At 41.6% G+C, this 11,877-nt stretch overlaps 3 protein-coding genes across 4 annotated transcripts; 1 reads left to right on the forward strand and 2 right to left on the reverse strand.

Annotated features, from left to right (window-relative positions):
* Nucleotides 1-2,595: 2,595 nt before the first annotated feature.
* Nucleotides 2,596-7,091, reverse strand: LOC126389621 (BICD family-like cargo adapter 2). 2 transcript variants are annotated; one of them, XM_050043308.1, is made up of 4 exons: nt 6,806-7,091; nt 5,619-6,109; nt 3,593-3,808; nt 2,596-3,346 (listed from the first exon to the last, which is right to left on the reverse strand). In XM_050043308.1, the coding sequence occupies exons 2-4, from the start codon at nt 5,862-5,864 to the stop codon at nt 3,206-3,208; spliced, it is 603 nt and encodes a 200-aa protein (XP_049899265.1). In that variant the 5' UTR covers nt 5,865-6,109; nt 6,806-7,091; the 3' UTR covers nt 2,596-3,205. The 2 variants fall into 2 exon arrangements, with proteins under 2 accessions (XP_049899265.1, XP_049899266.1); XM_050043309.1 differs by lacking the exon at nt 6,806-7,091 and having other exon boundaries at nt 5,619-6,790.
* Nucleotides 7,092-7,329: 238 nt separating this feature from the next.
* On the forward strand, nt 7,330-8,766 carry LOC126389623 (melanoma-derived growth regulatory protein-like). The gene is made up of 4 exons (XM_050043313.1): nt 7,330-7,592; nt 7,783-7,916; nt 8,045-8,155; nt 8,238-8,766. The coding sequence occupies exons 1-4, from the start codon at nt 7,475-7,477 to the stop codon at nt 8,259-8,261; spliced, it is 387 nt and encodes a 128-aa protein (XP_049899270.1). The 5' UTR covers nt 7,330-7,474; the 3' UTR covers nt 8,262-8,766.
* A 958-nt stretch (nt 8,767-9,724) lies between these two features.
* On the reverse strand, nt 9,725-11,612 carry LOC126389622 (alpha-crystallin A chain-like). Its single transcript, XM_050043310.1, has 3 exons — nt 11,350-11,612; nt 10,826-10,948; nt 9,725-10,728 (listed from the first exon to the last, which is right to left on the reverse strand). The coding sequence occupies exons 1-3, from the start codon at nt 11,527-11,529 to the stop codon at nt 10,537-10,539; spliced, it is 495 nt and encodes a 164-aa protein (XP_049899267.1). The 5' UTR covers nt 11,530-11,612; the 3' UTR covers nt 9,725-10,536.
* Between the last annotated feature and the right edge of the window lie 265 nt (nt 11,613-11,877).

An 11,877-nucleotide genomic window follows, 5' to 3' on the forward strand; every position in this document is an offset into this window, starting at 1 on the left:
AACACTTCTCTCTTTCCTCCCTTGGTGTCTTCATTGACAAAAGTGGGTTTGTAACACAATAAATTACTACTCACCTTTAGTTGGACACGTAGATTGTTCTTGCGCTGTCTCACTGCTCTCTCATTGGTGATATTAAAATCCCAGCTGCACAGAAGCTGCCATGCACTGTTTGAAGTCGAGTCTGCTAGTACGTAGTTTTTCCTGAATGAGCTGGCCATGCTGCGTGAGGAAAACATGTGATGCACATTTTTTTGTATTCAAATTACTGTTAAACTGAATGTATGTACCATAAGCCAAAATATTGTGATTTACATTCGTATTATGCAGACAAATGGACTGACCTGAAGATAAGTGCGATTCCACACAGAACCATGTAGATTGCAATAGTGAAGAAATAGGCTAACTGCATGTTGTACTCCACCAGACCCTCCAGGGTTTCATTGCTGTAGCCACCGTAGTACATGACGGTGTAGTTGAAGTAACCCTGGAAAAAACAAAACACATTTAAAAAAGCACTTGTATTGAGCATCTGTATGTTAATTAAACATAGCCTACATTAATCGTACTTCTTTTTTTTTTTCTTTTTCTTTTTTTGCGACTTTGGAGCGCATCAAGGTGTCAACAAACACACAGTTGCCTCTTTATACATCCAGGAGACACAGAGCGACATTAATGTTCTTTCTGAGTTGTAATTCTGGCGACCTGACAAATGTAATTTGAATATTTACTCTCCTTTTAGCTCTGTTTTGGTCTCAACCAGCTGGGCAGGTAGAGTACAGTTAGCTTATCTGAGTTTTTTGGCTAAAACAGCTGCCTGCTGTATCTGTAAACAACACTTAATATCAGTTGTGGGAGTGAACCAAGATGTTAAAGCAACAGTTCACCCTAAAATCAAGTAGTAGTGCTATTTATCATTCTAGACTGTTTTGTTTTGGTGTGAGTTGCAGAGTGGTGGAGATATTGGTGATAGAGATGTCTGCCTTCTCTCGAACATAATGGAAATAGATGGCACTCGACTCATGGTGTGCAGAAGGTAGCATGCATCGACTGTTAGCTCACTTAGCATTACTGAGCTAACTAACATTACAGCTTAGCTGAGAAGGACATCATTAATGTTTACATCTTGTGCTGTCATGAGGATGACCCTCTCATCCATGAGTAGATGCACATTTCCTTCTGTGTGGTGACACTTGGTGGGTGTAGTTTGGTAAAAAGAAAATAGTTCCTAAATAAAACTGCTCACAACAAGGTCTGTGGATTATCTTGAGTGACCATGTCATGATTTCTGAAAAGAGACAAGAGTTTTTCAAATGTTTGTTTTGTTTTGTTTGGAGAACTCTTGAACGTTAAGTATAGTAAGTGCATTCATTGTAAATATAAAAATATTGATTACAGAAACTCTAAATTGCACAATGATTTGACGTGTTAGGGACCATTTAGATTGTTGTGGCTTTACAAAATGGTATGTGGTGTGGTAAGAACCTTCACTTACAGCTCCAGTCAGTATCTCCAGCCCACTGAAGCTCACATTCGGAGGTATGTTGGGTGTGAGGTCATAAACAAGCAGCGGGATGGTGATAAAGCCAAAGTTGACCAGGAAGGAGAAAATGTTGAACATGAGCAGCCACTTGAGGAAAACAAAGTAAGAGAGGACGCTGGTGCCAAACTTGCCACTGATCTCTTTCATGATGCCTTGCCACAGCTGCAGGGTCTGCCTGGCTGAACTTAAACTGTAGCCGCACCTGCGGAAAGACTGAGAGAACAATTTGTGACATGTCAAGCAAAATGAGTGCAGGCTATCAATCAGCTGACTGTACTCAAGATGAGTTGTTTAAGTATGGTGTTGCAGCATATTGTTTACTTACCAGTGACACATTCTCAGAGCAATCTGCAAAACATGTGAACTGGCGAGATTGTTTGGAAGACTTGAATGCCAGCACCTGGCTCCTGTGGAGGTAATTTACAACATAATTTAGTGTGATTTAGTACCTTAAAAATATATATTACCTAATGACTTAGATGAGATGAATTAGATGAATTATGACACACACAACCACGGATGGATTACTGAACAAGCCTGCCGGGCACAGGCCCAGAGGACCAACGTGTTAGTGGTCCCCTGTCCTTCACCTGCTTAATGTCTCTCAAATGAACAAACACCAGCCATAACGACAAAAATGGGTTAAAGAATCACAAAGAGACACACAACCAAAAAGACACAAAATTACCTGAAAGGGACACAAAATAAAAACAAAGGGAGACATAACAACCAAAAAAGACACATAGTTGCCTCTAAGAGACAAACGAACCTCAGAAAGACACAAAATGACTAAAAAGAGACACAAAACAACTACAAAGAGGCACAAAACAACTACAAAGAGAAACAAAATGACTACAAAGAGACACAATATGACTACAGAGAGACACAATATGACTACAAAGAGACACAAAATGACTACAGAGGATACAAAACAACTACAAAGAGACACAAAACAACTACAAAGAGAAACAATATGACTACAAAGAGACACAAAATGACTACAGAGGATACAAAACAACTACAAAGAGACACAAAACAACTACAAAGAGAACGACTACAAAGAGAAACAAACAACTACATAGAGACACAAAGCGACTACAAAGAGACAAAACAACTACAAAGACACAAAACAACTACAAAGAGAAACAAAATGACTACAAAGATCAACAAACGACTACATAGAGACACAAAACAACTACAAAGAGACACAAAACAACTACGATGATACACAAACCAACTCTAAAGAGTCACAAAACAGCTATAAAGTCACACAAAACAACTACAAAGACAAACAAACCAACTGCAAAGAGGGTTAAGTGAACCTCACTGCAGACTTGAAACAAACCAGTTTCAGACTACCGCCTGACATGGTCTGAGTTTGATTTGCTTCAGAGCAGTCTGAGTTCTCTTGGGATGTTCACATATGCACAAAAAATGCTGAGTCACTGCTCGTTTAGAGGCATGAAAAGAACCAAGCGTGAAAGCACCCTTAAAAACGTCTCTCCTCACTTTCATGTTGTATCATAATTTCATAGTGTTTGGCCATGTTTGAAATGTAATGCTTTATGTGCATCACCTGCTCTCCTGCAGCATTCAGGATATGTTTATGACTCTCACACTAAAACTGAGCCAGTTATTTTGGTATTGATTTGCTTGTGCAGAACATTAAGAAGTGACTGGTTGGTATACCTCTGCCTGAATGTTGTCTAGCTGTGAGAAGTTGATATTCCGGCTGAAAGATGATTCCTCCATCTCCTCTCTGAGGGAACGAATCTCAGTCCTCAAGGTGTGTTCCAGTGTTACAGCCTGAGTGGGTAGAGGATGGAAAAGTTAAAAAAAAGGCTATTCATTCAATGAGTGACAAAGTTAGGACTCCCTAAACCTGCTCGTCTGGATTCTTTTCCTGTCTGCTGACTGTGACATGACATCACACATATGCAGACAATCCCCCCACACACATACCTAGATACTGTTTATTTTAATAGCACTGATGTTTTCTGAGGCTTGTTAAGGCAGGATTAAGTCTGCCCTTTTACTGGTAGTATCACCAACCTCTGCCAGCTGCTCCACCAAGCGCTGGTTATGATTGGCTAACTGAGTCAGCTGCTCACTCTCGTCCCTCCGCCGGTCACGGCCCTGGCTGTGATGTCGCTCCAGCTCAGCCCTCAAGGCGGCTAAATCTGCAGTCAGCTCTGCCTCTCTCTGCCCAGATGCTAGTTCGTTCATCTCCAGCTTCCTCTGCAGGACGTGCTTCTCCTGCTGTACAGCCTGAGACATTGAACGCAACATTAACAGGCTTTATGCAACATGAAAATATCAGATACTGGAACACATGGACTGTTTTATGTCCGTTTTTTTGTTACTTGTGAAGTTACAACAAGTGTACACGTTTTCCAGGAAGCTAAAGTGTTTGAAGAAAAGATTAGATTCAGTGATGTTGGTTCTTGTAAACAAAAGTAGGTCCTTTTCACAGCCGACCATTTGACCTGTCATCGTAGGGAAAGCACAGGAGCTGCTAATGACATAATGCTCTATTCAAGCAGTTAGTCGTGTCAGAACCCTGAAACTGAAGCTGCTAAATGTGAAATTAGGCATCAGTCACTTTATTATTTAAACCAGAGCTTCTCCTGTGACATGTCAAAATGCCCTCACTAATAAAGGCCTGTGCTGTTACTTTTACTCATCAGGGACAGATTCATTCATTCAGTGTTCAAAACAACGATAAAAATACTACCATTACTGCTACCATTATTTTTATTCTACAACTTTTAATAATGAGAATAATATCTAAAAACATTTATCTATCCAAAATTGGACCGCAAGTGACTTGCTAACGTGTCAAGTTTGTAAAAAACACACTTCATTTTGAAGTACAGTGAATTTCTAACGCAGAGCTTTTACTTTTGAGTGCCATTTTCTGCTGTAGAGTGAGTGACTAACGGACAGCTACTTAACAGAGACAGAAAATCAGCTCGAGAACATGGCCAAACGTAAGTATGACTGTGCATGTATCAAACTGTGCGGACCTTGAACTAATGACTAAGCAGAAATCTGGACTCTGAGGCTGGACCAGCTGGAAACCAGTGGTCTAATTGTTTTGTTCTTATGTCAGTGATACTTAATTTGCAGCGTGGAGGTCAGATAGGGTGCGAACTGTGAATCGCTCTCTGTCGGGGTCATCCAAGCAACATTAGTTTCCCTGGTCTATGTGATATGCAGATGTGCAAAAACGTAAATTTGACATAGGAAGTAAATGCGTTTATTCTCTTCACAATGTTTGACATTTGTATTTCATTTAATTTATCTATACAGGAAAGGAATTAAAAGTAACCTTGTGTGTTGCAGTTAAAACTGGCCTGACTCAGTTAAAAACTGGTTTTCAGCAGGTTCCTGTCATGCAACAAAAACATATTACAATACAGTATAAAAACAGAAACACTCAACAGAGGCAAAACAACAAAACGTAGGCAGCTATGAAGAGTGAGTAAAATGGGATATGGGATTTAAATCAGTGGTTGCAGGTCTGTCCTTCCATCAGATAGTGTTTGAAATGTGTAATACAGGATATTGCTCTAATGTGGTGTGGCATCTTGTTCCAGATCGTAGTGTCAGTGTGACAAAATGATCTCTGACCATAGTTGTTTTTGTACGGCGGTACAAGAATAAGTGCATGCGAGACTGATCTGGTGACGTGTTGCTGTCTTGTGTTGTGACTTGGAAGTAGAGCAGTAAGTGTAGGATTGTTGTTTAGGATCTGAAAATAGAATTTAATGGCTAGATTAATTGTGTAGTCAAGGCGTTAGAGTTTGAGAGTGCAGTGCAGTGATGAGTCCAAAGACAGAGGGTTACCATGGCTCTTGTAAGCTCTGTTGTATAGTGTTGCTTGTGGATTATATGTTATGTTGTTTGCATGTTTTTAATAGGTTTTTGCATCCTATGTTTTTGTTATCAGCGTTGGTCGAGTATGATGGGAGAACTGTGATTGGTGGCATAGATTAACAAGTATACACCTCAGTATATTTCTTAGTAATGTTCGAAAGTTTGCACACGCACTTTTCCCCAGCAGCTTTCTCCTTACCTCCAGCTCCCTCTCCCTCTGCTCCAGAGAGGCTGCCAGCTCCTCATTCTTCTCCAGTAAAGCCTGTCCCAGCTCCGCCGCTAGTATCAGATCTGTCTCAATCCCTCCTCCGCTGTCACTGCTACCAAGAGAGGATGTGGATGACGGGAGAGCGAAGGAGAGTGACACTGAGGAGGACGAGGAGAGAGGGAAGAAGGAGTCCTCCAAGCTAGGGGACGGGAGACTGTCTTTCCTGGGGGTGAACATTGCTGATAGATGCAGGCGTCACTCAGAGAAGCATTGTCCCAGGTCTTGGACTTAAAGTCACACAGGCGGCAGGTGGACTGGTTTTTAAATCAGGAATTCTTCTTGATGGTCTGGTCTGGAGGGGTGTGATGAGTTTATTTTGTAATCCAAAGTGTGTGTCTGCCAAACTTGTTCTTCACTTTGGTGCCAGTGGTCCCACTGCTGGTATGATTCAAATCCTTTTTTCCTCTTCTTCACAGATAACACTGAGCGAGACAAAAGAGCTTCAGTAACACACATGAAAAAACACACCAAACACATGTGAAATCCAGGACATGTATGATGGCATGTGTGAATATAGGAGCCGTTGTTTTCTAGTAATCTAATCTCATATGGCCTTTAAGGAGGTCTTTTGTCTGACAGGTGCTTTTGTTACTCTGACCGAAATACCAGCTTATCTTTGTCCTGCTCCCCTCCCTAAATTCCAGAGGCATTGTGCTCCACTATTTCCTACAAACACAACAAAGTCTCGATTGTTCCTAAAACAGTCTCTAAAGTAATCAGTTTTAACCAAATCGACAAGACACACCACACTTGTCCACCTGCTGCTTTAACAAATATGGCCACAAATAAGGCTTGAAAAGATGCAGCTGTCACATATTGTTATTTTCAGTCACAGCAGGATCATGTCTCTAAATTCTGTCTATATAAACCAGATTTTGGTCACATTTAGCAACCCTCAGAAGTCTGAGTCTGCCCTGTCATTTCTGCCTGTAAATCTGACGTCACCATCTGCCATCTAACCTGCTACCATTAAACCATGCGGCATCTTATTTTAAAATCATCACAAAGGAAAAACTCATTCCTACTTTAACATGATCTGTTGTCACTATGAGAACTAACAGAACCTCTAAATTAAACTATGTTCGACTTCCAAGGAACAAAAATGAAGTGTGTCTTACCTGACAGATCACAGCCAACTCATACCAAACAGGTACACTCTTCCTGTTTGGTGAGTGTGTTTGTGTGTGTGTGTATGTGTATGTGTATGTGTGTGTGTGTTGGGGAGTGTTTGCACAAGAGAGGCTGAGCTGGTTTCCTTGGCAGTGGAAACATACAGTATGTAAATACAGCCGGTGGCTCCACCTCCTGAGCTGGAAAGGTAAAGAGAGCAAACAGAGGCGGACAGACAAGGGAGGATGGCAACACTGGTGTGGTAGCAGTAAAATGCTGTGACATCTAGTGGCTGAAAAGGGCAGGGAAACACACAGATTACCTCTGAGGAATGCGCTGCTGCAAAGTCCAACGCTCTGCTGCTTGAGTGAGGGTGACACCGGGTGAGAGATGGAGAGAGGGGAAGGTCAGGACACAAGCAGGGGTCTGTCTAATCTGGCCCTCCTCCTCCTCCTCCTCATCCCCCATCCTGTTTACCTGCTTGTGGGATTTGAAAGGCTCTCTGTGTGTGTGTGCATGTGTGAGACAGGGGGGTAGGGAGTGTAGAAAAAGGGGCTGCCATCAGTGCACCTCCTTCTTAAAGACGGCAAACAGACAAAAGGGAGCAAAAAGCCCTCAAGACGTTCACTGAGCATAAAATAAGGCCGTTGGATAATTGGGTGTGTTCACATACAGACATGCCTTGCAAACTCTGGCTCGCTCTTTCGGTGTGGCTTCTGCTGCCAACCTCTGAAGCTGGGAGGCAGATGCCAAAACTTTCTGACAAGAAACTCTGCGCCGACTCCGAATGCAGTCGTAAGTAGCACACTAACTTCCTTTTGCTGCTGTGCTTTGGTATGTTGTGATCATGTTGCACAACTGTAGGTAGGAAAGAAATGATATTACACATGTTGAGCTTTTAATCTGAATAGATACGACAAATATTATAAACTGTCCTCCATATGAAGCCTCCCACCTCACATCAGTCTCCTACATTCTTGCCCAGATCCTATCTTGATAGCTCGTGCGCTGCAGGACTACTACCCAGGAGACTGCAGGTTCATCCCCATCAGACAGGGGCAGCTCATCTATGTGTATGCAATGCTTAAGGACAGAGGGAACCTCTTCTGGGCCGGCAGTGTGAGTGAAAATATTGCTTTTGTGTATCTTTGTAAGACATCAAGAACACTTGTGTGGGTGCAGCACTCACATTCTCCTCTCAAAAGTGATGTTGTCAATACCTGTAGTCTTTAATCGTCTGTTTGCAGGTACAAGACTCCTATTACGGACAGCAGGAGGCTCGCATTGGCCACTTCCCCAGCAGCGTAGTGGAGGAGACTCATCCTCTCATGCCAGCCAACACTGAAGTCAAGACTACTGTAGGTGAACACACACACACCTCCGCACATGTATGCATTATATAATGCTTCTCCCTAATTCTACCTCTCTTCTTATTTACAGAAATGGGACTTCTACTGTAACTGATGTTGCCTCAACCAATAAAGAGAACAACATTCTTGTCTAAGACATCAGAGGAGCCGATCTTACACACATTGCTGACAACATATATGTAGGTTTGCTTATCCACACTGTTGATAATCTGCACTTTAGAAGATAAGGACGACAGCTCTGCACAGCAACATATGATTATAAATTGTAACCAGATTTTAAAGTGCTGAAGGAAGGACCATTGTTGCTTAACACCCTACATTTGACTTGTGTCCGTTTTATTCTCTGTACTACTTCATCATACTGTTTGTTTAGCAGAAAGGTGACATAATGTTTTTTAAAAAGAGACAAATGTGAACTATGCATGCCTTTTCTCTGATCAAGCAATTTGTACAATAGCAGCTACTCCTTTTTCTTGGTGAGAAATGTATGCAAGTTAGCTGTTCCTTTCATTTGTGGTGTATAGACATCGTCACCTTTATTAAAATATAACTAAAAGCAAACCTGACAGCAATAAAACAGAGGCTTTTAATCATAATAACTTGATGGAAGGTTATTTTGTGTCGATACAAAGCTGTCCCAATCAACCCCACTCTCTCCTACAGGTGACTTCTGCAGTAGGGTCTAATTCAATATTTTACAAATCTTCTAATCTTGCACCGTCTTTCTTTCTTTCTTTCTTATTGACACTGAAATAAAGCACCTGGATCTATTTTTGAAAGAATGATTATCATGCTCAAACCTCCATGCGTAATATGTGATGGTAATTGTCTTAAGTCAAAGACAAAAGGATGATTCATCAGTGTCTTCCCAGGTGTAGTGCGTGTTGTTATGTGAAGTTCTCTCGAAATCAGAAACACTTCAGACATAAAAAAAGAACACACAGCAGGTCTATGATATTAAATTTAAATATTTATTCTATCTGTTGGGTTCTGTGTTAATATGCCAGAGGGTTGTTGCCAATATGAAGGAATGATAGAGCTGTAACTTTTGCATCTACAAGCACATTGTGCACTCACTCTCACATACGTTCACACATACACTTTCCTTAGCAGCTCAGAGGCCATGCTCCCCAGCGGAAAAGGAGCCCAGTGATAAAAAAAACTGTCCGTCTCCAAACATCAGTTCCTCTTTCGTCCACGTCTTTCCCTCCTGCTCATTCACCCAAATTCTGTCCTCTCAACAAGCACACACCTGGTCCCAAGTCCTTTGGTGGCTTTTTCTTTTAGTGAACAAACTAAAAATGACTGCATATGCCTCCAGAGAACTCCCACCTCCTCGATAGAAACTATTCTTAACGAACAAACAAAGCACATTTGGCATCCTACTCATACCCACTCAGATAATACTGTGTACTGTAGATACAATTCATTTTAATCATCTTCAGTGACAGTTTCAAGAAAATGTCTTTACATTTCCAAACCCTTAAATTGACTTTTTAGCATTTCAATCTAAAGCTAAAATGGTTTGGGTTCATTTAAGGCTGGGCAATATATCAATATTATATCAATATTGTTATATGAGACTAGATTTTGGATATTGTAATATCATTACTGATGTCTCTTTCTGGTTTTAAAGGCTGAATTACAGAAAAGTGATGTAATTTTCTGAACTTACCAGACTGTTGTCGCTGTTTTATTTTGTGCCTTTAACCACTTGGTCATTATATCCACATTACTAAAGATTATTTATCAAAAAATTCAATTTATTTGTAAAAGCACCAATTGTTAACCTTACAATATTGTCACAATATCGAAATTGAGGTATTTGGTAAAAAAATAATATGATATTTGATTTTCTCTGTATTGCCCAGCTTTAGGTTCAATTAATAAAAACAATTTTTCCACTTAACTGCATGGCCAGTACAGACTCTAACATTCGGAAATGCCTAATGAAGGAGAGGAAATGTCTTTCAATATATGATTACATGCCCTAATGTGTCATTTACATACACCGAGGTGCAAATATCTTTGGCAGAGAGGCATGTGATAGGGACATTAACTCTCAGAAGCTCATTATCCTGCGCCTCACCCCAGTGTGCCTTGTCAGATAGACTCTGCCACATGAGCTCAACTTATTAGTCTTTGGTTTTAAAGCACCATTGTCTTGCAGAGACATCAGAATAACAGTGAATTAGGAATTAGATACTGATTTATTAGAAGGCACTTGCACTTATAGACATCTAGACCTGTATGCCCCACCTACTGTATGTATGAATTAAACTGCCAACATAATAGTAACAGGTTAAATATAAAAACAGGTAGCACTGGGGGTTAGTAGTGAAACAGTGTGAGGAGCGTTAGATTCTGCTCTACATTTTCTGTTTTGGTGTTCCATCTTCACAGGAGATAGGAATATTGCGCTCTGTGCTGGAGGATGACCGAGGTGCAGTGATTGTAAGGATACCATCGACTGACAGACAGGAGGTGACTTCGGCACATGACGTGCCGGCAGGAAGCTTGTACTTCCTCTCAAACTCCCTTGACACAAAGCCGTGGTCGTCCTGGAAACAGAATCAGAGTCATCATATCATATGAGTAAACTGTCGCCAAGTCAACTTTGTTTAGACTATTTCTGCAGATCTCTGTGGCCTCTCTGACCTGTCTGCCATCGTGTTTGCCGTGTATTATGATGTACTCGTCGGTGACACTGACAGACAGCTCTTCGGGTGAGAAGTGCTTCACATCCAGATAAATGACGTAGCGATCCTTTTCAATGCGCATCTATACAGACAATACAGCAGTTAGGAACACATTGTGTTGCATGCCTGCAGCCTGGAGGCGGCTGGGTGCAAAAAAAACAAAATAGTTGTTGTTTTCATCTCAGTGCAAGGCTCAAGTAGGTACTAAATAATACAGACACTGGCATTAGTGCAAGAGGATATTTATCAGTGGCATATTTGACTCAGTGATGTAAAATCATTGAGACAAATCTTACATATTAAATCTTTCTGTGCCTTTGAGTGCATCTAATGGCCTGTCACATCACTCTACACACTCCAGTATATTAGATATTAATCATGATTTTAAGTAGCAGTAGAAGAGATATTGGTGATACTTTTTGCAGTTAGCAGTAAACTCCATATTTCAGATTAATTCAAGGACGCAGGTGAATTTTACTTTACCTCACTGTGTCCATTGTCAGGCCAGTTGAACCAGCGCAGGAATGAAGGGCGCATCCAGGGGAAGGACCAGGGGAAAGGCCAGTATAGTGGCCAATCGGTGAGAGGTTCTGCCAAGGGGAGGTCAGAGAATCGAAGTGGGAAGGCCCGGCGGTACCAGGGGTACTGGATGGGGATATCCATGATGAGATTCCAGAGGAGTTGTAAAGACGATGAGTAAGACAGAGGAGGCCTCTTGGTTTGGACTTGGTCTGAGATGGGTGCTGCTGAACTCTTCTGCACCACATTTATAGGCCTTTCCCTCCCATCCCACCCGAGCTTTGGCTCTGTTCACGTCCTCTGCATCCCCCTCCCCTCCGTAACCCTCCATGCACACTGGCATAGTGACTCTGCCAACAGGCTGATCTTTCTGGAACAATGATGTCAACTGTTTATCCCCCCCATCACCCTCTTTGTTTCATCGGTCTGACTGTGACTGGCTGTCTCTCTTTCTCTCTCCCTCTCTCTCTCCATAACTCAGCCTCACTGTAT

This window comes from Epinephelus moara, chromosome 5 (assembly GCF_006386435.1).
Source record: "Epinephelus moara isolate mb chromosome 5, YSFRI_EMoa_1.0, whole genome shotgun sequence".
In the NCBI taxonomy this organism is placed as follows: Eukaryota; Metazoa; Chordata; class Actinopteri; order Perciformes; family Serranidae; genus Epinephelus; species Epinephelus moara.